Consider the following 27,225-nt stretch of genomic DNA (forward strand, 5'->3'; position numbering starts at 1 on the left):
GGTTCCCCTGCGTTCACCTTGAAAACAATGCGGACCCCACAAAATTTCTCCGCCCCACCCCCCGTCCCCGGGGATAATTAGGACTAGTCCTCAGCTGGATAAACGATATTTTCACTTCCTTTTTCGTTCAACCATTTTAAACGGATTATATTATTTGCATTGAGGCCTTCAGTTAAAAATGGTCTCTGGCCTCTTGCGGATTTTTGTTCGCTTTCATTTAGCTTCTTCTCAAAACTCATTGTAACTGTTGTCGCAGTATTTCACCTCTTCCCATCCATCCCGATCTCATTCAGGCTCTGTGACGTCAGTTCCCCCGAGAGTTAGTTTGGAGACCTACCCGTGACGTAAGATGTCCTCCGAGTGAAATTAGAGATAAAAAAAAAAAAAAAAAAAGTCTTTTTATAGGATTACACAATTACTGGTGAACCAGTAGTTTCCATTGTGGTCCTTGCAAACAAATGAAACACATGGTCTAAATTGAACATAACATCATTAAGAACCCCAACCGGCCGGAGGCAAACCAGTTGGCTATTTACAAGCGTGGCCAAGGATCTGAACTCGGGGCTACCGTGAAACAGATCCAGTGGTCAGGGTGGGACTCGAACCCGGGAGCGCCGGACTACAAGTCCGACACTCTAACCACACGCCCACACTGCCTCCACACATGGTCGATAACTACGTCATATCTCGCTATAATCACCTCGCGCAGGGTGATTATGGCAGGGGCGCTAAATTTCAAAATGGCAGCCTCGCGTTTTGTCAATGTTACTGAGGAAGGGATAAACGCAATAGAAGAAAATACAATTCTGAAGAGCTCAAAAGATGTTTTTAAGTTTGGGATAACACTTGTTATGAAAAGAAATACATGAAGTTTTTAGTGATTGGATTGAATAAACCTGTTAAATTTCAAGCAGAAATTGGCGGCTTGTCTCTATTCGAGTAATGAATTTACAATGGCATTTGAAAGCACCGGAGCAATTATGATTAAACAAGTTTTCACCTCAGGCTAATTGAATATATATATCTTAGTAACCAAGCGCGAGGGCCGTACTGGGAGAATATCGGTCCGAGATCTTGACAGTACGGACCGAGCGCAGCAAGGTCCGTACAAAAAAGACCGATATTGTTCCGGTACGGTCCCGAGGAAGCTTGGTTAATAAGAGATTTATTATACGACTGAAGTTCAAAGGGACACAAGCGCGGTATCATTCGGGACCATTCGGGACAGTGCCCGGTCCAGCACTAAGAGAATATTGACCGGCAACAGAGCATTTTGATTGGTTGATTTTAGTTATTGGCCCTCTGACTGCCCGAGTCGTGTAATAATGTTGAATAATCCGTTCGACTTTGTCTCGGGGACTAATAAATTTAACTTCTCCCACGAGGGTTTTCAGGGGTTGCAAAAACCGTCCAAGTCACGCTGTGAACTGTGGAGAATCTTCTTACACTGGTCGAGAGAAAATGGTAACTAGTTGAATGAACACATAATGGCGGCCTACAGTTCTTGAAAACTGAGTTGTCAAAAACTAAGTTGTTAGTGTCGAAGAAAGCTTAGAATTCTTTTTGTGACTTCTTAACTTATGTATTGTGTACCCCTTGTGAGTAAGTTCATCTTTGAATCGAAAATATGAGTGACATTCGAGAGATTTTAGAGTTGGATCAAGGGCTTTCTTCCGTGCCTACCAAAGAAGCTATCGTTGGGGGAAACAAGGTAAATTTGTATTTTATTGTGATATTTAAACGAGATTTCTTGCTTTAATATATTGATGATACAGGTCATGTTTGCATTCACACCGTATGTGATTTAGCAAACTGTAAAGTCATTTGTGAGATCGTTATCTAAGTTGGCAATAGACTTGATAAGCAATGCTTATCGAGCTGGGAACTACGAAACGCTTGTTTTTATTGATGTGCGGTATTTAGCGTCCTGAAAGAAGGGAATTGATGTTTCAAACAGATTGTCCCGAATTCTTGCTCTTGACACCCTGGGGGGGGGGGGGAGGGGGGGAGGGGGAGGATCATGTACGATGTTCATTATCGTAAAGCCAAAGTACTGATGTGTGAGGTATCACAGAAAAAGAAAGTTGTTGATTTCATTCAAACTGAAACAACATGTAAAGTATTTGCGCTATCTTTATAAAGTATACTTTTACATTTTATTTTAGCTTAATTAACACTGGTTTTGTAAATGCAATTTATTCTTTTAATTTTGACCATTTAACCCATTAATGGCTGCAGCTTTTGTGGAAAACTGTGTTTTGAAGCTAGTCGAGCAGATTTTGGGTTACTGTTGTTGTTTTAAAAGCTCAAACTTACCAAAAAACCCTTGACAGCTCATACACTCAATGGCCTTTCGATCCAAATGCAAAATGGCAGCCTGCAAATCTCGGGCACGCGCAGAAAGTAAAATTTTGAGTTTTTGGGTTGAAAAGTAATGCCCCACTTACGACTTTTACTTTTCTATCTTTCTCCTGCCCTTTTTTTCCCCTCTCCTTGCCTGAAGTTTCTCCTCACTTGCTGGAAATTTAGTAGGCTTCATTTTGGTGTAGAGATTTTTTAGGAAACTACTCATTATTTTCAAAGCACATGCTCAGAAAGGTAGGTGGGTAATGGAACAAGATTTTCGTGCAGATTTTCAGGTCAAAGTTACATGGTTTTTTGGCTCTATTTCTCCAATCTCCCTCACTCAGTTGCGCTCATTCTGGTATCATTGGTAAGATATTTTCAACCTGTTCAAGTACGTGCTCAAAGTCGTGCTCCAGGGTTAAAAGTGATGACGTCACAAGGCGTAGAAAGGGTGTGGGTCCACATGAGCGCATACGGGCGCACTGGACGTCAATAGGTTAACTGAATGGGAGCCTATTCTTTCATGCCCTGACATTATAGTCTCCTTTGCAGCCCTTTCCGGCGTCGTCACACAAGTGAAAACTCCCGCACCAACGGCTGCTCTTATTTGAACAACATTCCTTTCCGGAAATTGGCCAATCAGCATTTACTTACCATATTGTGGAAATTGTTCACGCCTCAATAATCAAACCAATCACAGACTTCGTATTATCTGAGCATTGAAACTGACAAAATGAAGATGCTTTTGACTCAGTGCGAGATACCTTTGGTATTGAGAGCTTCAATTCGCATCAGAGAGAAGCCATAACAGTAATTATAGAAGAGAGAAGAGATGTTTTTATAAATTTGCCCACAGGATTTGGGCAAACAAAACAGCGATCATTATCTGATATTTTGTTCGGAGTTTCGATGACATCGCATTCCATCTTTAGAAAATAACGCTAATTAATGTGTTTCCTGTGAATTCGCGGGAATAAAAATATCGCGTGTTCATCGGTTGTTTGTCAGACAATAACTTTATTTTGATTGGATAACACATTAATGGGAAAGGAATGACTGTTGTTTGAATGTGAGCAGCCGTTGGTGGGGGAGTTTTCGCTTGCGTGACGACGCCGGAAAGGGCTGCTGCAAGGGAGACTAAGACATTTAATAAGATAAGTTTTTGCAACACAGCTTTTAATCATCATCTTTTGTTTTCCTTACAATGTGATCTCCACATACATTTATTGAACTGAAAAATGGTGTCTGGGATTCCTAAGTTCTCACTTTTTTGGAATAGGTGTCTACACTGAAAAGAACTAGGTAGAAGTAAAATAACTGTTCAAAAGATAAGAAAATGTTGAAGTAGAAATCACAGACTTTTTTTTTTAGTTCAATTTGTTCATGTCTTGTTTCAACAAAAAAAATAAGATTGCTGAGTCAAAAGTTGTTATAATTTTAGTTTCAATGATGATGATAATCTCCTTTATGTGATACCTGAGGGTGCAACTGGAGGCTGATTTGGTGAATTTTGGACAATTTTGAGAATAAAACATCTCATAACAGATTTGTTGCAGTGACTTTAAATTTTCACATAATTTGTACTCAAAGTTCACCAAGTAACCAGGTGGACAATCAGACTTGGTTTGATGCTACTCTAGTAAAAGATTTAATGAATTGTAACTTCTTGGTTACATTCATAAGATCTTTAAACAGAGTATAGCATTAAACCATGTCTGATATTTTGTACTTATTGACTGAATGTTTAATATTTTAAGATTAGTGTGGTGTTTTCTTCTTTGTATTTTCTGAATGATGTAGCCAAGAAAACTCAGAAGAACTGGGGAACAAAGTCTCAAACGTCCTGAGGGAATGCATCGTGAACTTTATGCCTTGCTATACAGTGACAGCAGGTCAGTTGAAAATTTTTTAGTGAAGCACAGTGTTGACTCCTAGCTTAGGAATTAGAAAGGCATTGGAGGACATCCTTCTGAAATGCACAGTAATTAGAAATTGCCATAATTATTATTTTTAAACCTTGCCATATTTTTTAACCTTTTGTTTACTTTTCATTAAAATGTAACCTTCCCTGCTATAACTCGGTTTTCAAGTGTTACTTACTAGGTACAATTTGTAAGTCAGATTATTTACAGTCATTTTATGGTAGGTGGAATAAAACAGTTTTTGTTACTTAATCTAGACTATTCAACACTCTTACTTCTGTTCATGTGTGCAAAGCCAAACAAGCTCTTACATCATCTTTTGGGAACAACACCTCATGAAGATAATTGTTCTGATAAATTATGCAAACATAAAGCTTGTTGGCTACTGCTAATGATATGTAAAAATTAGCAAAAGTTGTCTTTTTTCTGGTCATGGCTTGCTTCAAGCAATTCCAAAAAGCAATGCAAAGTAGTTTCTAATAGAATTACAATTTAGCTTTTGCAATCATTACGGTGGCCAATTTACCATTTCAACTTTGTTGATATATCCAAATTATATTGAATTACAATTTAGTCTATGACAGTGAAGAGGATTTTAAAGTTTAAAAGCAGTTAAATGGTTGGGAATGTCTGTTTGCGGGGGGGGGGGGGGGGCATCTTTCAAAATACAACAGCTCTCTTGAATGCTGTTCATGATCTTTGAGGTAGTGGTAAATTTGGCATTTAAGGTTTGTCACTGGATTTTTTCAAGTGGAAACTTAGTTCAGATTTCAGTGTGATGGTTACCTAGTTATCAAACAAGAAGTTTTGATGTGTGAAATTGTTGTGTGTGTACATGTGCAATATGTGATCACATTTTCAACAGGGATGTGACACACATATAAACTTGTAATGTGCAGGTGTTGGCCATGTTCTCCTTTTTCCCCAATTGGCATTCAACTGTTTGTCTGTTCTGTTGCTAATCCTATACTTTGATTTGTAATCATTCAGAGACTCTCCACCACTGGCTTCATCAGACACATCTCATGGCTATAAACAGATGAAAGCCAAGTTAGGACGCAGGCATGTGAGACCATGGAAGTGGATGCCTTTTACCAACCCTGCTCGCACAGACGGAGCAGTGCTTTACCACTGGAGGAGGGTAGCAGATGAGGGAAAAGAGTATCCATTTGCCAGGTTTAATAAGGTAAAGTTTCTCCTGTCTGAATTGTCTCTGATCAGGCAGGAATTAAGTTTGCAAGACTAGTGCACTTTCTGAATATGTGTTTTTTTTCTTACAATTTTTGTTCAGACGAGATCGTATATGCAGAGCTTGACACTAATGGTAGCCAACTAGCCGCAGAAGTTCAGTTTTGGCTGGTGGGTTTTGATTTCCGCAAGCCAGTTTGGCTAGTAAATAAACTGAAATTGTCTCAACATCTAAGTTGGCTAATAAGTTGAAAAGTTAATGTTGAGCTCTGTATATGTATGATAAAGAGATATGTATGTGGTCAAAAGGATTTTTTTCTGTTTGTTACTAACATTCTAAATTATTTATGCCTGTACTCGAATTTTTATAGCTTTCCATTGAAGATATGTACATTGATTATTACCCATGGATATTCACATTAATATTGAATTTTTGTATTTGTCAAAATGTGCAGAAGGTGAATGTTCCAAGCTATGCAGATGAAGAGTACCAGGTAAGATCTGTCAAAATTTTGAACGAGAAGAAGTCAAAATTGGTTTGAAGGGAACCATCTCCTTTTTACTCAGTGGATATTGTGAAACATGTTATGGTGTGTGGAGTTCAAAATGAAAATTTTATGACATTAATGCGGCTCTAGGAGTCAGGGGAGAGCTTGCATCTTATAAAAATACAATATGGATAATGATTATTACAGTAAATGAAAGCCTTGTGTCTTTTTAAGACCAGGCACAAAACATGATTTAAGGCCTTGCATTTAGTCATTGTGGCAATTTACAACATTCCACTGAAAATTTGTAAGCAAGCTGTGATTACAGCTGTATGTAAAAAATTAATGTGTAGATTACTATTGTTTGATTTCTTTATTTGTACAGTTGTACCTTCATGATGGTCCTCCTTCTACGTGGACGCGGGATGAAACTGATCACCTGTTTGACCTGTGCAGGTAAATGAGGGATTTGAACCCACCTCCAGAATTGAGTTTTAGGGTAATACAAACCTCAGACAGTGCTTCATGCTTAACCTCATGGATGAGTTTTGCTACTGTACAGTAACTCTAAATATACAACTTTAGGTTCCCACTGTTTTTTCCAATTAAACTATTTTTGGTAGGGTCTGGCCAATCTGGGATGGGTTACCTGTACGGCACATTGCTTCAGTTGCTCCTGACAGAACTGTAATTAATTACTTTGACTACAATAAGGATTATTACGTTTTGTATTTTATTGGTTGTCACCTGTGATACTGTATAAGTTGGAGGGTAGGCATGTTAATGATATCACCATAAAATTTTGCTTTTTTTTTTTTTGCCGTATAAATTTTTGCATTTTGCTTTTTTATCATGTAAATCAAAGAGATATTTCAGTTTGTTGTGTGTTTGTAACAGTTACTGTCAGTAATACAATCATGTAGATCACAAAAGATGTCAGAATATTTAACAATTATTCACCGAAGGCGAGGTGAATATCGTCGCATAATCCCTGAGACAAAGTCAAGGGGATTATACGACAATATTTACCGAACCTGAGGCAAATAATTGTTTTAGTATAATTTCAGAGCTGTCAACAACAGAGAAATGTCTAAAATCATAACATTTTAGTTACATTTATTAACATTTTATTTACATTTTTATATAAACTGCATGGAGCGGTTTATATAGTGTCATATAAGGAACCGCTCGACCAATCAGATTGCTGGAAACTCTTTGCTCAGCTCTGAAATTATACTAAAGTAAGATAATCAGTCCATGACACACACACCTGCTCCTTGTCTGCCACTGTTTTTGTTTTTATCACATTTCAACGTTATGACATCATCTGTGATCCGTTACTGAATGGAGCACAACAACACAGAGCCTGTTTTACGAAATAGTACATACCATATTTATTTAATTTAATGCTTATGATTTTTTTTTGCAGGCGGTTTGATCTGCAATTTATAACAATTCATGACAGGTTTGACAGAGAAAAGTATCAGGTAATCAGAAGATATCCCATAATATTTAATGAATGCTTCTTGTCAATCACGGCTCACAGGTTCACAAGTATCCTGTGCAGTTGGGTTTTTATTTATTTATTTTTAAAAAGTACATAAAATTTTTTTTTTTTTTTGTCTTTTGGTTTCTCACCTCATGAATAATGTAAATGATAATTAGTGAACACCTTATATGAGCACTACTCTGAGTTAATGAATTATCTGTGTTGTTGCAGGCACGAACCATTGAAGAGTTAAAGGATCGCTATTACAGCTGTGTTACAAAGTTACTCAAGGTATGTTCAATAGCTGCCTGTAATAAAGGTTGTATGCTTAGCTTCTGTTTTGTTAGTAACATTCTACAATGCACCTTCTCTCCACTTCACGGTAGTCTTCATTAGGTTTACAAGGTTGACACATAGGTCTACACTGGTCAACTTGTGATTAACCCTTAGCACCCTAACATCAGTATGCATATTCTCCATACTGTACTCTATACATTTCCTATTATTTTCTTTATTTTGTGACCTTAACGTGTGATTCATGGGTGATATTGTGAGGAGAATTTGGATTGTAGTCAGTCTCAAGTGTTAAAGTGTTAAAGTGATTATAGCGATTGTTATATCATGTCTAAGAACTCCCTAATCTATCAAAGGCATTTAAGCCTGCCTTTGATAGATTACTGCAAATGTCAAATGAGTGACTTCCAAAGGTTTTCTTCTGAAACTGACAAAAACCCTCTTAAACATTTTACTCCTAAGAATGACTGGTTTCTTATTTCTCCTTTGAGTGTCATCTTTGAAATAAGTTTTAAGGTCGTTTCTCACAAAATGATCCCTACATGTAATTTAAGAAGCTCTTGATGGAAATGTAGAGAAATCGTTGTGGGGAATATGAATCAGGGCTTGACACTAATAGTAGCCAACTAGCCACAGACTAGTAGAAATTCAGTTTTGGCGAGTGGTTTTTGATTTTCACCAGCCAGTTTGGCTAGTAAATAAACTGAAGTTGTTGTAACGTACATCTAAGTTGTCACTAGCCACTAGGCTCAGAAGTAAGTTGAAAAGTTAGTGTCAAGCCTTGTGAATACTTTTGTTAGATGTAAGGTTGTAAAGGGTGAGTATAAATTGAAATTGCATTGAATTAAGTAATGACATTGGACAACACTTATCAAAAGAATACGATGGAGCTTGTTCATGGTACAAAGAAACTCCTTTTTTTTGTGTTTTCACAATGGTAGAAAAGAGGAGAAATGTGAGCTCACTTGTTTTCCACAGGCCAGAGCTCCTTCAGGACAAGAGCCACAGAACTTGCCAGCACCTTATGACAGCCAGCATGAAACAGAGAGAAAGAAACAGCTTTTGAAGTTGTTTAACCGCACACAAGAACAGGTATTGTACGTGTCTTTGCCATAATTTTTATAAACTTTGGTACACTCAGGAATTACTGAGCTTCGCCTAACAACTTTAAAACCAAAGCAGTTGAAATCGGATGAAAACAGGATGGCATACAAGCACATGTGTTTCTTTTAATCATAGAACTGAGAAGTGTTATTCCTTTGACACCCTAGATTGACTAGAATCCAAATTCTCCTTACAATATCACCCCTGAATGACATATTGAGGTCACAAGAATAAAGGAAATGATCACCAGATAAAGAAGCCATCTTGTTAAGATCCGAACACAGATTTTCGGTACTGTAGAAGAATTTTCCCGCCCCCTCCCCATGCTCCGGCCTTCTCTTCAAGCTAATACGTTGCCTTTATATATATATTTGGCTCTTTGCCGATATTTAACCCCACCTTTGCTTAAGAGATTGCGTGATGTTTATTATATCAATGTTCTTGATGTTGGGTGAAATAAAAGTGTCACTTTTGCAGTCAATAATTTATCCCACATTAACAGGGCTGGTATTATTCTTATCTCCCGTCCATCTCGTTAGCAAACTAGCGCAACATCACGCAGAGCTTTGGTCCTGTTTTAGTAGAGACACATGGGTTTCGTGATAAAATTGTCTTTGTCACCTAAGGAAATGTATAGAAAACAGTATGGAGAATATGCATCCTGAGTAAGGGTGTTAAGGGCTACTGAAGACATGTGGTATAATTGTCTCCTGAATTTAATCTTTTTAGGTGCAAGAGGAAGAAATGCTTGTTGCAGAATTAAGAAAAATTGAAATGCGCAAGAAAGAGAGGGAAAAGAAACAGCAGGATTTACAGAAACTCATCACAGCTGCTGAGAATCAAGCAGACTCGTACAGATTGAAGTAAGTGCTCACTATTGCTTGTACTTTTGCTTTGCAAAACATACTATTTCCCTGCTGTTCCTCATCATTTGGAAGGTGGCTGAACCTACATTGTACTTTTGGAGTATTTTTGTTCTTTTTCCTTGGACAACTTTTGTTTTCTCACTTAGCAATGAGAACATTCTTTTCGCTAGAAAATGAAACTTCTAAAGATTGATCAATAATTATGTCGCTAAACATATGGTAGAACCTCTCTTTCACTTAGGCTGCCATGAAATACAGTGGAACCCGTCAAAACCGGACGCCCTTGGGACTGGAGGAAATGTCCGGTTTAGACAGGTGTCCGGTGTACTGAGGTTTTACCAATAAGGCAATTTTAGGCAACATAATGTACTGTCTGACTGTAAGTAACAGTACATGGTACACGAGCAATATTGTAGCATATCAGTAAAGGAACTAACAACATAGATTACAAGGAAGCTTTTCAAGGTAATTTTATTTAATCTACAAAAAAATTCAGTGTTACACACAGGGTAATATGATCATGGCTTTTAATTCATTTGTAGACTTTTTTCTTCAAATTATCACCTACAGTTGATTTACCAATCCCAAATTTACCACTTAGAGCCTTCAGTGTTGGTTTAGGAACTGATTCCTCGCATTTGATCAACTCAATTCTCTCCTCAAAAGATAACTTGATTCTTTGGCGTTTTGCTGGTCTCTCAAACATAGTGATGTTTGCTCTTTGGTTTGTTTTCGCAAGTGATTTCACCTGCAACATGACAGTTTCTTAACCTGACCCCTATTGTTGTCTTTCATTCAACCCAGCAACAGCGGCATGATTGTTGACTTTAGATTCAGTACTGGTAGAACAATAAATAATTAGCTGATGCGCGTTTCTCACTTCTGATTTGGATTTCACAGCTGCATGATTACGATTTTAATTTTAATCACATTTTAAAATGTGTGTGATTTTGTCAGCAGCTTCAAACTTTCACATCCAGTTTAACAAGGTCATAAATTATTCTTTGTCAGTAATATGTGATTACGGACTAAAAATAGTGTCTGGTTTCCGGAAGTGAGGCGTTCCGGTTTAGTGAGGTTAAAAATAGAGAAAATGTATGACAGAGATTTTGGGGCCGAAAAAAAGGTCCGGTTTAGAGAGGATTCCAGTTTAATGAGGGTCCAGTTTAGAGGGGTTCCACTGTAGTTGGCAATGTGCAGATTTTCAAGGTATGATGTGATTAATCTAACTTCTTGTTATTCTGTTTATTAACAGAAGAGACAAGAAACAAGTTAAAAAGAAGCAAACTAAGAAGAAGGGGGAACAAGGAGACAAACCAGTCAAGGTAAACATAATTATAAATAAAAGGATTTAAACAGTGGACTGTTTTTGCAGTGTGTTCCTGTAAAATGTACCATATGTACGTGGAATTTTTCAATTTACTTTTTGGCCATTGAAACCCATCCTCTTTCTCTCTTGGTTCTTTATTCTCTGGTGAGTATTTTTCTATTTTGTTTATTTGTAATTTGTTTTTGTTTTGATGATCATTTAAGAGTGCCCTCAATATTTAGTGCACATTTCTGGACATACAGCTGTTGTAAGGTAGCTCAATTCAGAGCTTCCCTTGAGTTTGGCATAGCAGAGGGAGTCGGGGCTTGAAATTGTGCTTGTATTGGGCACATTTGCAAATAAAGATTTTGCTTATGCGACTTAAATTTCTCCATTGGTAGTGATTTTGTGACTGTTTTACAGCCTAGCTTATAAACAAATTATATTTAACAGCCTTGTGTCTTACTTGTTACTGGTTGCTGTAGTTTTATCTGAAAAATCCTGTAAAATTTAAGTTAAATTTTGCGTGACTTATCATTGATTTCTTGCTGAGAAATGTATCGCAGGCACACTTTTTCAGAAACTACGTCATGCAACGCTCATGAAATTTTTAGGAAATCTTCGTTTCTAATTTCTGCTTCCGGTACTTTTCTGACTAAAATTTTCGAACCTAGGACTAAATTTTAGGAATTACTCACAAATTGCAATCTAGAATTTTTTTTCAATTTTGAGCCCTGGGGCCCAATTGCAGTAAAAACCTGTTAAAAGCCAGTTACAGTCTAACTTTGATTATCCAGAACTCGATCTAAGAATGTTTATATTGATTCATACTTTCAATTACCAGACCCTTGATTGTCCAGACTATTAGGCCCAGTCCCTGCGAGTCTAGATAATTGAGGTTTTACTGTATTCCACATGTACCATTTGTTAATTTTCCTAGGCTGAACCATCAGGAGTCAAGTTTCCAGAGAGTAAAGGAGCTGGTGTGTATCTGCGCAGTACAAGGGTAAGATTGACAAATCTATCATCAGTCAACTGAGTTCAAAGGGGAGTAACAGCCTTAAGTACATTTGAAAAGTTTAACCCATTAACCCCCTAAGAGTGATTCGCATCTAATTTCTCCTTACAATGTAACCCCTGAGTCACACATTAAGGTTAGGGGAATGAAGGAAATGATCACCAACTAATTAGAAACTATAGAATTCACAATCCTTTAACTACTAGAGGTGATTAGGATGTAACTTCTCCCTGAAATATCCATTATCCAGTAGACAGGTAATAAGAATACTCAAATTAACATGTATCAGGTAGAAGTTGTTATCTTCTCATACAGTAACACCATATTCTTGTAACTAAGTTATAAGGAAATTTACAGCAGGGAGAGGGTAGAATTAACAATCATATCTTGGGAATTAAAGGAGCACTCTGATGAAACCGCCCTATAATTTTAAAACGCGAAAAATTCAGTTATTTGATTATAATATGAATTTTTAGTGATTAATAAGGCCTTTTCAATAATAATTTTAGTTGAAAGTCAATTCTAGGGCAAGAAATTACGATTTGAAAACCGTTCCGCCATTAATTTTCATAATCACGGCCAACTTATCTTGTGACGTAGATTACTCCCAATTTGTGACGTAGATTACTCAACACACTTTTAAATTTATTCGGAAACCTCGTGAAATTTAATGAAATAGTCTTGGTCTTAGTGTTATAAAAAGCAATATATATGATCAAAATACTGGTTTTGAAAATTAGCCACGATCACGGCACATAAAATGAGTAATCTACGTAACAGTCCCTCCCGTTGTGACGTAGATTACTCAACACACTTTTATATTTATACAGAAACCTCGTGAAGTTTAGTGAAATAGTCTTAGTCTTAGTGTTATAAAAAGCAATATATATGATCAAAATACTGTTTTTGAAAATTGGCCACGAGCACAGCGTGTCAAATGAGTAATCTCTAAACTCGCACCAGTCTTCTTGAGCCTGCGAAGTGATTACAAAAATTAATGGTGGAACGGTTTTCAAATCGTAATTTCTCGCCCTAGAATTGACTTTCAGCTAAAATTATTATTGAAAAGGCTTTATTAATCACTAAAAATTCATATTATAATCAAATAACTGAATTTTTTGGTTTTTCAAATTATAGGGCGGTTTAATCAGAGTGGTACTTTAAAGGGTTTAACAAATTCTTCTTGTCAGCTACTAACTAAAGGAAATTTATAGAGAACAGTATGGAGAATATACATACTAATGTTAGAGTGTAAAGGGATAAAGCTGCTGCAACACGTTGAGGTTTATGTGACTGCAGTGGTCTGCCTTCTCTTTTGCTCACTAAAAGTATTTTGATGTTAACAATGCTCAACTGATAAATTGTAACCAGTCTTATAATTTGGTTTTATCAAATGAATTGATAAATTGAATTGGCAACAGTAGAAAATATCTAATGCTGAATGTTTCTAGTGTTGGCCATTCATCATTCTATTTCACGGAGGACTAATGCACAAAACTTCCGCCTGAAAGACTCTTCACCATGGCCAATTGACATTATCAACTCGTCAAATTATCCCATTATAGTGTAGAGAATAATTATACATACTGATATTAGAGTGTAAAGGGGTGAAGCAGATGCAACACATTGAAATATATGTGACTGCAGTGGTTTGCCTTCTCTTTTGATCGCTAAAAGTATTTTGATGGTAACAATGCTCAACTGATAAATTTTAACCAGATAATTTAGTTTAATCGAATTATTTGTTAAATTGAATTGGCAACAGTAGAAAATATCTAAGGCCGAATGTTTCTAGTGTTGGCCGTTCATCATTCTATTTGAAGGAGGACTAATGCACAAAACCTCAGCCTGAAAGACTCTTCACTGTGGCCAATTGACATTTATCAACTCAGTCAAATTATACCAATATATCCCCCAACCCCCCCCTCCCCTCTGATGTAGCATCAGAGCTTCATTAGAAATTTACTCCCTTGATATATTTTACGTCCTGTCACTTTTTTATTTCTTGACAATGCTCGCTAGATGAAGATGCCAGGATCAGTTGGAATGAAGAAAGCTAAGGCAGTTGAACAACTCCTGGAAGAGTTGGGAGTTGGTGGGTGAAACAAAAATATTGATTTGTTATTGTTTACAAATTTATGTTCTCCACTGCTGAAGTTATCATATGCAGTGATTCGTAAAATTTGATTTTAATCATTTTTCTCATTATTTAGGGGCAAATGTATCTTTTTCCTATTATTTAATTTGAAAAGGAAACAACGATCATGTGAAAACTGATGTTCCTTTTTTTACGGGGGGGGGGGTTGGGGGGATTTCTCCAATTACATAGTTCAACTGCGTTCATTCGAGTATATTTGTTGCCTTGGCCAAGCTAATGAGCTAAAAACTGCAAAGGTTTTAAAAGCGAAATCCTAAGTCAGCCATCCATTGCCAAATTATGTATTTAGAACACTGGGTGATACTCAATTTGAAACAAATTGCCTTATTGTTTCTTGTTCTGGTTAGGTAGATTCATAAGCATTACTGATGTTTCTCCAATTTATTATGAATTTTATTCTTTATCAGATCAGCCATCAGTCGCCAAATTATTTAGAAAGATGGGTGATATTCAATTTGAAACAAATTGTCTTTAGTTATTGTTTCTTGTTCTGGTTGGGCAGCTTAAGCAGCGTTACTAATGTTTCACAGATTTAATTGGAATTTTATTCTTTGTCAGATCTTATGCCGATGCCAACTGAACACATCAGCCACCAATTTAATGAACTGAGGTAAACCGCGAACACGAAGTTCTATTATCTTTTTGCTACAATTAACATTTGGAGTCATTTACTTTGCTGATATTCTGAAATTTATCCTGATCTTCAAAAAGCCGCCTTACAGGACTTTCTGAAGATGGCCCCCTTGGACTGATATTAATTGCAGTGCAGTCAATTTTTAGCGATGAAAGACTTGTAATTCTCAGTGCTCGACATAAGCGGTAGCCAAATAGCCACAGACTCGTAGAAATTTAGTTTTGGATAGTGGTTTTCAATTGCCACTGGCCAGTCTGGCTAGTAAACAAACTGAAAGTGTTGTAGCATCTAATTTGTCACTAGCCACTTGGCTAGTAAGTTAAAAAGTTAGTGTCGCGCCCTGATTCTTATGATAAACTGTACATTGTTTTATTATGATTCATGATCATTAGTATTTATTGAGTTTCATCTGAACAGGAATGAGATGATTCTGCTGTATGATTTGAAGCAAGCAGCTGGGAACTGTGAATTTGAAATCCAATCTTTGAAGTGAGTGTTAACTCTAATGACGTTTGGAGCCATAGCCTTCGTCAGAGCGAATGACGAAGGACTGACGCTCGAAACGTCAGCTTTACTTACTCTTCACAACGACCAACTGACGTCATCAACCGCCATTGACGCAGCGCCATAGTGTCTTTAGAAACCAGTACCCGTTTAACTATACTGAGCTTGTTAAATGAACATTTCTACACGAATCGTCCTCATTGAAGTAAACATTTATACCCGCAAAACACTTTTGAAACAGAGCGGGATTGCTTTCCCTAGGTGAAACTCTATCTAGCTATAATTAAGTGATCCACTTTAGATTCAGTGGATTAAATACCTGTACAGTGTACATCTCAGTTGAAGAAAAATGTGCAAGGACTTCTTGTGCACGGCGTAAACCACTTGTACTGGTCTTACTTAAGCTCATTTCAAATTTAATTTCATAAATGTAAACTGTGCAGAAAAAATCCTTTCACACTTTCCTTTTTATGTTGTCAGAACATGTCATTTTAACTGCCTATTCTTTTATGATAGACATCGCCTGGAAGCATTGGGAAAAGACATATCTACCATAAACGGTATTTTGGAAATTGTCTTACATGCAGTTGTTTGCACTTGTTCTTGATTATAATGTTGCTATTGCTGTCATCTATTGCTTTATCCTGCATTGTTTTTAAAAGAGACCGTATCTTGTATGTAACACGGTTTTTATTGTGAACTTTTATTTTTGTTAGTTCCTGTGGAAGCCGTCACTGCTGTTCCCAAAGTGGTTGGTATTCCTTTCCGAGATCTCGTTTACTTTTCTGTGACAAACATGTGAAATATTCTTCAACCATCAGCACAAAATATGCTTTTATTTCCAGTTTATCATATCGACCTTATTTGATGATGTAAAGTATAATACGTTGAGATATCTTATGAGTTGAGTTGTCTTTGTCCAAGCGCCGTTAGGGTAAGGAAAAATACGAGGAATGAGAAAAATGTCCCCCTGTATTAAATGTTAAACCATCGAATAAGGGATATATTATTCCACTATTATTTAACCTTTTAATATTTTAGCATCTTCTTACTGTCTTATCAGAGCATCGTTTCGATCGTATAATACTTTTTTCCCCTTTTTTCAGCAAATTACAGCTGCTTCCTCCACACCTCTGATAGATGCCGTCACTCCTTCACCGGGAACTCCCAACGCTGTGAGTATGGATTACGAAAATGTTGCAGCAAATTTCGAACAAGCAGGGCCTCAAATTTCACCCTGGTTCATCTTTTTCTCTGGCTTCAATTGTGGATGAACCGATGGATTCGCAGCCGGTTGAGACGTTCAATTACTAAAACGGAGCGAAATATTAAACTGCATGATAGTCGTGGTGGAGTAAAATAAGCGCGGGAGTTTAGGTCGGGTCGCGCCTCATTAGGGCGACATGACTTGGGTTTCGGGCGTTACGACTTAAAAATGTCGAGCGACATGACTCTGGTTTCGGGCGACATGACCTCAAGTAAGATGACTTTCAGGCGACTTGACGGGTGACCGTTTTAAAATGTACTCGTTTGTAGTTCTTGTTCGATGTCGGAATAGGAAGAAACTGCAGTTGCTGCATCGAACTTGCACGTACCAGAATTAAGATATTTTTAGTAAGTTCAATTTAATTTGTTGCATCTCTGTTTCTCCAAACAGAGGAAAAGAAGAACGGCTGCGGCGTTTTTGGACCAAAATCCGTTGAAGAAAAACAAAAGACTCTAGGAGCAAAAACATTGCGAGGACCTTTCAGTGTTTGTCAGATACGGGATACACGTGGGGATATCATGAATATTAGATTTGCATCACGCATGCAGTTTGTAAATAATAAAAAAAAGAGGTTAACAAACTCCTTTCGAGTGAAATCTTTTCTCTGCAGTCTTTCTCGAGTGATATTTCTATTGCCATGCACAAGATAAATTTTAAGAAACTGGGTAGACGTTCAGTGAGAGTACTATAGTTGTTCTAATAGTCGTTCGCAACTGTACAACTTTTTCCCTGCAATTTTACGGGAGGATGGCACCCGCGATGAATTTATTGGGATCCAATCTTTTGTGGACGTAAGAACCCTTAAGGTTTTCCTTAGCATGATGTATATTTTCTTCTCCCAACCCAAAAACTCAAAGCTCAACTTGTAAATGCAAATCTACATTTTAGCGAATTAAATCCGTGTTTAACCTACCCAGCTATGCCCATCCATTCTTTCTGATGTTTGATGTAAACATTTTGAAACTACCAAAGCGATATGTTGCAGTTTATTTTATTAGCAGTCGGCTGGTGGTGAAATTATGGTGCAAATTAAGTTTCTTAAGAGGTGTTACGGCTTTTCTTTTGAGGAAACCCTTCCCATCTGTTGTATTTAACTGATGAATTCTCCTCAGTCTGTCGAAAGAGAATCCTCTTCGCCATCTTAATGATTGCCGTCCGCAGCACTCGGACACGCCAACAGTATAAAAATGGGTTGATGGCCGAATTAAGAAATGCCATTGTATCAGTGAAGCTCCATGCAATTGTCCAGTGGCTTATGTAAAGAGTTAAATTTTCATAGCAACAAAAAGCGGTATGTAACGGACGACTATCACAATAAAATACATAAGAGTATTTTTGGCGCTCTTCGATTTTTGTCCCATGTGTTCTCAGTAGGTGATCTCGGGTAAAATTCCCTACGGCAATTTGTTGACGGTGCGAATTTCTAACCGATGGTGACGAATGATTAGATAAATCCTTATGCAAGAAACTATAGAAAGTAACAAATAGAGAAACAGGAAGCTAGGTTTGGTTAGCTCGCTCATACTGAAGAGATATAGAGTGGTTGTACTGCAAATCCAATCAGAAGATCTGATGTAGCCAGGTTGTGGAGGAACATGATAGACGGCGATCGAAGGGAAGGTGTATACTCTATGGCAGCTAGTACCAGGGAGTTACTAAATATGGATACAAAGATGAATGGAAGATTTAGAACGCAGTTTGTTGGATTATGATCTATCAGGGCGTTTATACTCATTTTCGTAAAGGTAATTTGTGATCGTTTTGTTTCCCATCTTCTCTGTTAATTGTCAAAATTCAGCGGAAATTCAGCCCGTCGGACGATCTGTATGTGTTGGTTACCACAAAAGAATACCACAGTCTTTACATTTAGTGGAACGTGGAGATCAATTTATAATGATCTCCATTATTCAGAAGCTGCTTTTTGTTGTTGTTGTTGAAATTTACATTTCTCCCTCAGATTGCATTCTTTGTACGATTAAAATCTTGGGAAATGAAGTTGTTACCACGCGAATTTCGATCTTACACTTTGAGGTAGGGGAAATAGAAATGAACAGTGCTTTGTGTAGCTAGCTTCGAGCGGATATTCGCTAGTCACGGAATAGAAATCAAACAAAGCGAGCTAACAAATTTAATAGAAAGTCATTGAAAGTTTCTTAGTGTCTTTGTGTTAAAAACGGAAGAGTTACATAAGTAAAAAAGATTAGAGTTCGTATCCGTAAACGTGACAAAGATGGTAATAAGTTGCTGACTCGCGTACTTGATTCAACATTGACACTACTTAATACAGAACGGAGAGATAAAAAGGAGAACTTGGACAGTTACGGACACTAGCAAATAAGTGAGGTAGCAAACACATTTGACTCAAAGGGAAAACTAACTTTACAAACGACTAGAATTAGAACTTTCCAGAAGGGCCCTGAAAGGGACAGCAAAATTGAAAAGATAGTGGTCGCAATCGTTTTGACATGCACAATATATTTTAAGATAGTTGTCCAGAACAAAAAGATTGATACAAAACAATAGGGACAGAAAACAGGAAATTGAGAAGATAGGAAACATTGTTAAAACTCTTTTACAACTCGCCGGCAAGACAGCTGTTTCTTTCCAACAATACGTTTTGGTAAACTTTCGAATGACTAATTTTACGATTAATTTAAGTTCATTGTTCTGTAAAGAGAACGACATAGGCGAATGGAAACATCAATTCCGAAGTTTCCACCCGCTCTCCATGAACCGAGCTGTTAATGTAAATTGGCCATCGTAAAGAGTTTTAGAAGCTGACGTTTCGACCGTTAAACCTTCTCCAGAGCGAAAGATGAAGAGCTAACGACGACTGAGAGCTAACGCTCTGACGAAGGGCTAACTCTCAAAAAATCTGTTGTACAAACTATTTACAGTGGCCAATTTACAGTCAACACAGTTGATAAAAATTAAGTATCCTCCCAGTTTGGGTGCTCGCATCGGGTTCTGGGTACAAAAGACAAAAGAAATCATGCTCAGCTTTAGAATAGATATATTTCATCTTCTTGAAGTAATTACCATTAACTTTCTGCTGGTAAAGTTACAATTCAGTTTGTACACGGTTTTGAGTTTTACCTTACTAGAGTTAGAAGAGATGAGAACCCAAGAACCATGGATCCACTCAATTACCCATGAGGTAGTTTTAGTAAATATTTTGATTTCAAGACATTTTGCATTCAACATTTCGCCATTTCTCTCCAAACATGCATCCCTCGCACGCAAAGGGGCTCTTGCTAGCATCCTGGCTTGAGCAGCACGCGTGAGTTACGTAGTTCTCCCAACGTGCGGGATTCACCTATCGTGTCACAGTACAGTGCCAATAGAACCTGTGTGCAAGCTAACTGCGTCCTTTGCATCAATGCTCCGAGACATGGATTTTTTTAAGGGGGGTGGGATGAAAAGACGATTTTCAGCCTGAACGTCCTCAACGATACACATGGAGAGTGCTTACACCATCAACCAACTGAAGCCTTTATTCCCGGGGTCTTTCAAGTCCCTGAAATACAACATGGCGGACGCTTGATGCCTGCAGTGTAACGTGAAATTATAATTGTTATCAGAACTGAGGGTTGATGGTTCGAACAGAATGTTCAAGCGCTGTAATGTGGATGATTTGGTTGTAACGAAGTCAAAGCTACAATGTAGCGACTGAAGTATGGATTCTGAAGCTTATGAGATCGCTAGAGGTCTATACAACTCGAAAGGTATTTTAATCGGACTTTAGTTGGTTAACCCATGAATTCCTAAGAATGACAAGCAGCAAATCTCTCCTTAAACTAACAAAGCTGATTAAAAAATAAGGTTTACGAGAATAACGGAAATGATCAGCAAGTAAAGTAGCTCTAGACTTCTAACAAGATTCACCGATGCTATTATTACGTGTACCATGAATCGGACTGTTTAAAAAACAGAATGGAGAATATGCACACTGATGTAAGGGCGTAAAGGATTTATGTACGTGAAGATAACAGTATAGCAGAGTGGATCAATTTGTTTCTTGGTGGTACCTTTTTAATTGCAAAGATATATATAAATGTTGTTGATATTGTTGTCAATATTTGTTGTTTTTGTAGTCATTTTGTTGTTTTAAAGAAGTCTTGTAAGGTAAACACTGTGGTTTAGGGATGGAATATCTTATACGTCGATAAAAACTGATGTGAGATTTTACTGTTGTTTTTGTATTTAAATTTAATGCAAGTGAGCATCCAAAGACCACCCACTGCAGCCCAGCATGGTGTTTTCACTGCCAGTTCCAGAGGGCCACCACCTCAGGCTGGAATAAAACCTTGTCCATTCAGTGCCAAGGCTGAAATAACTACAGAGAGAGTTGGTGAGAAGACAAATGTAAGGCAGAGATCATGCCTTCCATGGAGGCCATTTTCTGGACATGCTGCACTGAACAGACCAGCTCCCTTAGAGAACAAAGAATCTGACAGTGGCACAGTTCAAATGAAAGAGGAACTGAGCCGTGATTCTGATGCTGTCCCCTCAGTGTACAAAGACAGGTGAGGTTACACAAATTGTTTTAAATTGAAATAGTGTAGGCCATTAAATTTTCACTTGTTAAGAGAATTCTAAGTTTGCAGTAAATGTAGCTTAACACCTCGTAAACTGTAGATTTCCGCAACCCTTCACATTTTAACATCAGTATCCATATTCTCCATGCTGTTCTTTATACATTTCCTAAGGTGTTGACAAGGAGAATTTGTTTGACAATCCAGAGCCTCTTTAGTTGGTGATCATGTCCTTTATTCCTGTGACTAAATCTTTATTATTGTGAGGTGTGTGTAGTCCAGTGGTCAGTGCGCTGGACTCTGGGTCAGTTGGCCTGGGTTCAAGTCCTGGCTGGGGCATGACGTTGTGTCCTTAAGCTAGACCCTTCACTCACATTGCTTCATCTTCTCGGATATGACGTAAAACTGTAGGTCCCGTCTCCTGCACGGTTAGGAGTAGGAGATGTAAATTTCCCATGCACAAGATTACTGTGTAGTGGATGTCCTCCCCGGGGTGGGATGTGTGGGAAGGTGAGATCGCTACATGGACTGAAGTGGCTGCCAGAGGCCCCTGATAAAAGATGCTGACGTTCGATCTCAACCTTACGATACTGTTAAGCGCGACTGAATATATCCACATAGAAGTCTGTGGTATAAAATGTAAAAATGTAAATGTAATTCAGGGAAGATATTGTGAAGGGAAATTAGATGCTAGTCACTCCAAGGAGTCAAAGCATCAACACCAGAATTATTGCTGACAGTAAGTGTTTTGTCCTTTAAATAATGTGCCCAAGAACATTAAAATTCTACAAGAGTGGCTGACAGAAGATGTGCCAAATAACTGTTGAGTGCACATATTGTTTTGTTTTCTCTTCAAAATATGTGGTTTCCTGTGATCACACATTCTGAGCTTTGTTGTCAATCCAAGATACATGTCCATGTACAGTGTCTTCATTGAGACTCCAATTATTTTCTTGTTGCAAAAGTTTAGATGGAATTAAATTTTCCCCTAATTGTTTGTTTCAAAAACTTTAAACTTACCTTGGAAATGAGTTTGAATCCCACCATGTATGGAATCCTTATATACCTACCAATAATTTGACAACTGAGGCTTGTTTACTGCTTAGGATTTTTGTCTAGGCCAGGGTCAGAGGTATGTTTTTTACAAATGTATATACTTTTACCATTTTCATTGGAAAATTCACTGAATGATTTGGCAGTAAGCTACAACAAAAATAGTTTTCCATATCAAGTGAATTGACTATTTCTCTCCCTGTACTCTAGAAATCAAAGTGTAATACTTATGGCAAAGAAAAATATGGAATACCCATCAGAGTTATCATCATCTTTGATTAATGTTTCTTTTACAGGAGGCAGAAGCTGTCTGATGTTTAACCCTCTAACATATGGAGCTGACAGCTTAAGGGTTTCATTCAACTGTTCAAGAAGGGAAACAATTCAATAGTTATACATGTTTAATGCAATAATATGTCCAAAGGTGGCAATGGAATGAACTGAATTAAATTAAAATTTATTTAACAGCATTTTGGTTCCCACTCTCAGAAAGTTCCTTGAAAACGAGTACTTCTGCAGTTTGCCCAAGACTCTTCTTTGTTATAGGTATTCCTTTGACAAGTACTATTGCATAACATTACTCAAATGTGGGAATATTGGCTGGGCATTTTCCCCTAACTTTGGACAATTTAAAATCCCAAAAGCTGGTTTTCATGTCATGGACACAAAATGACAGCATTTTCAACCTTATGCACACATAAATTATTGCATTTTCAGTGCATAGCCTTTCTTATGAACAGCAGTTAAAACTCACCAAAGATTGATCTGTGGTTTCTGGGACAAAATTTTCAATGAGCCCTGAAAATAAGAAAAAATTCAATGCAGACAATGTAATTCAAATGCCTTCTTGTAGGTTCAAATTACAGTATTTAGAATTATAAAGCATCAAAATAATAAGCAAAAAGGATATATATTATCCAACTGTGCTTTGTAGAGTACAAATAATGTGCAAAAAAAAGTACAAATATCATGGGATATTTGTACTCCAGAAATATCTGCAAAATTTTTCCCCACTGAAATAACAATTTGGTGTCTTGGATAATGAGTCTCTTATTACATGTTTTATTGTGTAGTATTGCTGAGTATTTTTACTCATTGTCTGTATTTCAACTCACCCTATGGGCTCGTTAAAATATGGCACAACTCACAAATTAAAATACTTAACAATACGACACACCACAACGTCTAATAAAATATTATATTAAATTTTATATCAACAAAATCTTCTAGTCAATATTGTTTACTGATATCATCATGATTTAAATAACATTTAACACACCAGTATCATGATGCCATAATTAGAGAGTGCAACTGGTGTTTGTAGAGATGCCAATTGACCACTGCATCAAGCTGTATAATGGATAACAGGCACCAGGGATGTTCATTGGGAGCTGCTAGCCCCAAAGACAGTCAACTACTCTTTAGTCTTGCAGTCCTCACTGCTCAAACATGAGTCCCTCCACACACAGACATTCAGACACAGTACACAGCACCATGTTTACAGTGTTCGTGGGGATGTAACAGAGGCTTGCCCGCAGAAACAATAATATCAAATAGCTCCAAATTCCGAGAAAAAAATCATGCTGCTCTAAACACAAATGACTTGTAATCCTTGGGGTGTGGTCTGTTGACTGCTGTACAAATAACACCTTCCCTTTAATATTAAACCTCAAGATGTACATACATGTATTTAGTTGCAGAAGTACAAACCTTGTAAATTCCTTTCAAAGTACATCCTCTTCCAACTGTTTCCATTGTTGTTGATATCACAAACTTTCCATCGTGCTTTACAACATCTTTTCCAATATCCTTCATCAGAAACCAGTCCAGCTGTAACTCTGGTACATTACACAAGAATAAAAATCAAATTAAAGCTGGATAACTTAAAAATATTGCATGTATAAATGTACATTTAGTTTCTGGAAACATTATGAAACTCTGAACAAAACTCTACACATACTTCATGGCAATTTCTGTAGACAAGGCTTCAAGTACTTTGAACTTATGCTTTGGAAGGAGTTCATCAAGAACTGGGTTATCTGTGAAATAAATAAAGTTGGCCTTCACCATACCTGTAGTACTACATACATGACAGATGAATTTTATTTAATATACTTTCTACAGGGAGTAAGAGTTTGCATAAAACACCAGCAAATTAGTATGGTTTCATAGGTCTGCTTGAACAATCACATAAGTATGTGATATCTAGAGTATACCTAGCACACTGATGTATTTAATTTAATTAATATGATAGAATTTTTCATTCTGGAAAGAGATTACTTGTCCAATACCCAGCAGGAATACTGCGTTGTGGACACCAATTGTTTAAAATAAACTGAACAAATGTGTCCAAACAAGTGTGTCCCAAGAAACAAAAATCTACCACTGGTAAATGGGAAATCAAATGATACCTTCAAAGTTTTTCACAATGTGCTTTACACAGAGTTCTGTAAGCAGTGGAACGGTAGTAAGACTCCTACAATACAGAGCACATATTAATACATATTAATACAGAGCACATATTAATTTCAAAGAATTTCAAGTTGAAAATTTGTCAGAAATACGACTTTAACTAAGATATACTGTCTATGAAGTTTGACGTGAGCAGTCTTGGTTGAGATCCTTACTTTGTTAAATAGACTGTACAGTCCACTCTTTTTTCTCCACAGAACAGCTGAAAGACCACACTGGTACGCAGGTGATCTCTTTATTATTGGGTCTCTTTTTCAAACTAGAATTTATTTAATAAGAGCTTCAAATTTGGGGAGGGAGGAGTTCAATGATTGTGGTCTAGAATCTCATAAGGGGTGGTGGAAGGGTGATAAAGGTGGTGTCATATTAAATTACTTGAATCTAATCATAACAGAGAAATTAGTCTAAAAAGGTAATGATCAAATAACACACTGTAATGCCCAAAGATTGCACAATTCCTCAGGCTTTTTTTGATATTGATGTTAATGATATATAGTTAATGATACATTTCTAAGCCTTTACTAAAGGTGTAATGAAGGCTACAAGAAGTGAGCCAAATGTTTGCAGTGATTTAAGTTATATCAGACAATCAAATAAGATATGCATTATTCCACAACCAAAAGATTTAGTTGTTCAGGCTGCCCCTCTCTGGTAGTGGTAACAATGAGCTATCGACTGGTTTATGGTGCATTCATTTAAATCACAAAAATACATAAACAAACTAATTTGTTTGTTTTTTTCCTTTTTTTTTTTTTAGATACATGTCAATTGTCTGGTCTTATTGAGTCTAGCCAACCAATTTTACCCTATATTCTCTCTGTTTTTCCTGTAAATTTGCAGTCATGTAATTACCAAGCTACCAGAGTATTACTCTAATATAATAATAATAATAAACAGACATAATTATGGAATAACAAAACATAATTATTTAATCAATAACTAACCAGTCAGGATCTTCAGCTATGATCCTCCTCATTTGACGGGGATCAGCTGCAGGATTATCCTTAGTCGCAAATATCTGACGAGTACAAAAATGATTGTCCTCATAAAGTTTAATATCATTATGAATATTTAACACTGTGAGATCGTGTCTGCAAAACGTGTAGTTGTTTAAAAACAGTCTTGAATCATTTTCATCCTTACACAAACTTAGAGTATTGTTTTTACAAGTGTTCTTGGGACTTTACCTCTTCTCACTTCCAAACTAAAAATTGTACAATTATACTTAATACTTTCAACAAAACCATGACAACACAGATGGTAAAATATTATATACAGATGGCATATTCTCGCCTTCAATATACTCCCCACCATTTTTACCATCACACTCAAGGCTTCATCAACCTTAGCAGTCCATAACAGTGTATGAAACATCCAATCAGGAAGGACACCTCCTTACCCCCAGTCCCCTCTGCCATCCTACCCCCATTTTTTTAGCTTAATTCCTTCATGTGTCTCACAGTCAATATGGTAGCTACATAAACAGCTGGCCAAAGTCATTGGCTTAAAAAATTTTGCAATTAGTTACACTACTCAAGTACCACAGTGAAAGTGAAGGTTCAGTAGACTGATGTGTGAACATTTGAAGTCGGAATAATAGGGGGAAGTCAGTGAGGACACAATTGATCGAGTGTCCATTCATTCCATAAATGTATACCATTTTTAGTTCTCAACATTTTATTGTCCACAAATGACAAAATATTATGTATTTTTCATCTATCAAAATTAATTTGTACAATGGACGGATTTTTATAGCCATTTAAGTACACTGTCAGCTCACTAGATGTTATGTGTGGTACCTGATGGTTCTCTACTTGTAACATTTTCAGTCGCATTCATTGGATGAGTGACAAGATACCTCGTTTTCTAGGTTAGCACTTCAAAACATTGTTGTCTGGGTTATGGGTTGTGCATGATATGGCACCTTTCATATCTGGTTTCAAATTCAATATGTGTCTTGTCATGTACTAAGCGGAGATTTTTGGAACAATTAATCTAATGCCTCGTCGCTGTGTACAAGACAGTCTCCGTAAACTAATCTTTGCTTTTCCCTCCAGAAATTCGATTGTATGAAAAAAGCATAATGTTTTTACAGTAGTCAGACATTACCGGTGATGGAACTCTTTTACCAGCAACCTCCATTTTCGAGCACTCGCGCTTTTTCACGAAGTTCGAAGTTGCTTAGATGTTGTTGCTATGGCGGTCGATGCCCTCCGGTCGAAGCCAGACTTCGGTCAAATTCGGTAATTGGTCAGCAGTAGCTCATCCAAGTCATGCGTAGCCGGGAGTTAAGTCCAGTCCTTGCACGGAAAGCTGCACAGCGAAATGGGCAACAAGTGGTGCGAAATGGCTACAGGGAACAGAGAGGCATTTTGTGTGCGCATGCGCGAGTGTGATTGGTTTGTCCCGTTCGGCGCCATTTGTAAAGTTTTCGACGCGTTTCTGCGGGTTTTCAACTGGACGATCGACACCTTTTTGTGAAACTTTTTGAGGATGGATTGAGGAGTATGACAAGTTCACCAACATTTCTAACCCTGTGGATACTCGTGGTGTTGGCTGGTTCTTCAGTTGAGAATAT

General features: G+C 37.2%; 3 protein-coding genes across 8 annotated transcripts; 2 read left to right on the forward strand and 1 right to left on the reverse strand.

Annotated features, from left to right (window-relative positions):
* The first annotated feature begins 1,363 nt into the window (after positions 1 to 1,363).
* LOC148720594 (DNA methyltransferase 1-associated protein 1-like) lies at positions 1,364 to 17,499 on the forward strand. The gene is made up of 18 exons (XM_088739839.1): positions 1,364 to 1,711; positions 4,147 to 4,238; positions 5,259 to 5,454; positions 5,912 to 5,950; positions 6,330 to 6,400; positions 7,374 to 7,431; positions 7,665 to 7,724; positions 8,706 to 8,819; positions 9,561 to 9,694; positions 10,953 to 11,022; positions 11,947 to 12,012; positions 14,047 to 14,119; positions 14,741 to 14,792; positions 15,234 to 15,305; positions 15,837 to 15,880; positions 16,037 to 16,071; positions 16,427 to 16,495; positions 16,978 to 17,499. The coding sequence occupies exons 1-18, from the start codon at positions 1,628 to 1,630 to the stop codon at positions 17,041 to 17,043; spliced, it is 1,395 nt and encodes a 464-aa protein (XP_088595965.1). The 5' UTR covers positions 1,364 to 1,627; the 3' UTR covers positions 17,044 to 17,499.
* Positions 17,500 to 18,702: 1,203 nt separating this feature from the next.
* LOC148720595 (dynein regulatory complex subunit 5-like) lies at positions 18,703 to 26,951 on the reverse strand. Of its 6 annotated transcripts, none has more exons than XR_015993577.1 (9): positions 26,757 to 26,951; positions 25,592 to 25,665; positions 24,587 to 24,651; positions 24,136 to 24,214; positions 23,886 to 24,013; positions 22,930 to 22,973; positions 21,497 to 22,538; positions 19,684 to 20,134; positions 18,703 to 19,554 (listed from the first exon to the last, which is right to left on the reverse strand). XR_015993577.1 is itself a non-coding variant. In XM_088739846.1 (7 exons), exons 1-7 carry the CDS (start codon positions 26,787 to 26,789, stop codon positions 22,389 to 22,391), a joined length of 573 nt encoding a protein of 190 aa, XP_088595972.1. In that variant the 5' UTR covers positions 26,790 to 26,951; the 3' UTR covers positions 19,584 to 22,388. The 6 variants fall into 6 exon arrangements, 1 of the variants encoding a protein (XP_088595972.1); XR_015993578.1 differs by lacking the exon at positions 18,703 to 19,554 and having other exon boundaries at positions 19,584 to 20,134; positions 21,497 to 21,747; positions 22,143 to 22,538; XR_015993580.1 differs by lacking the exon at positions 18,703 to 19,554 and having other exon boundaries at positions 19,584 to 20,104; positions 22,143 to 22,538.
* Positions 20,171 to 23,397, forward strand: LOC148720596 (uncharacterized). The gene is made up of 3 exons (XM_088739848.1): positions 20,171 to 20,312; positions 20,807 to 21,113; positions 22,472 to 23,397. The coding sequence occupies exons 1-3, from the start codon at positions 20,264 to 20,266 to the stop codon at positions 22,494 to 22,496; spliced, it is 381 nt and encodes a 126-aa protein (XP_088595974.1). The 5' UTR covers positions 20,171 to 20,263; the 3' UTR covers positions 22,497 to 23,397.
* Positions 26,952 to 27,225: the final 274 nt, after the last annotated feature.

Source organism: Stylophora pistillata, chromosome 11 (genome assembly GCF_964205215.1).
Source record: "Stylophora pistillata chromosome 11, jaStyPist1.2, whole genome shotgun sequence".
In the NCBI taxonomy this organism is placed as follows: Eukaryota; Metazoa; Cnidaria; class Anthozoa; order Scleractinia; family Pocilloporidae; genus Stylophora; species Stylophora pistillata.

Excerpts from the sequence above, each read along its gene's own strand:
- LOC148720594 (XM_088739839.1), top strand. The coding sequence starts at position 1,628 with ATGAGTGACATTCGAGAGATTTTAGAGTTGGATCAAGGGCTTTCTTCC. Across the intron at positions 5,455-5,911 it reads CATTTGCCAGGTTTAATAAG|AAGGTGAATGTTCCAAGCTA; the intron begins GTAAAGTTTCTC and ends CAAAATGTGCAG. Across the intron at positions 14,120-14,740 it reads CCTGGAAGAGTTGGGAGTTG|ATCTTATGCCGATGCCAACT; the intron begins GTGGGTGAAACA and ends ATTCTTTGTCAG.
- LOC148720596 (XM_088739848.1), top strand. The coding sequence starts at position 20,264 with ATGGATTCTGAAGCTTATGAGATCGCTAGAGGTCTATACAACTCGAAA. Across the intron at positions 20,313-20,806 it reads AGGTCTATACAACTCGAAAG|TGAGCATCCAAAGACCACCC; the intron begins GTATTTTAATCG and ends ATTTAATGCAAG. Across the intron at positions 21,114-22,471 it reads CCCTCAGTGTACAAAGACAG|GAGGCAGAAGCTGTCTGATG; the intron begins GTGAGGTTACAC and ends TTTCTTTTACAG.
- LOC148720595 (XM_088739846.1), bottom strand. The coding sequence starts at position 26,789 with ATGGAGGTTGCTGGTAAAAGAGTTCCATCACCG. Across the intron at positions 24,215-24,586 it reads CATTGTGAAAAACTTTGAAG|ATAACCCAGTTCTTGATGAA; the intron begins GTATCATTTGAT and ends TTTATTTCACAG. Across the intron at positions 22,539-22,929 it reads AAACCACAGATCAATCTTTG|TTGAATGAAACCCTTAAGCT; the intron begins GTGAGTTTTAAC and ends CTTCTTGAACAG.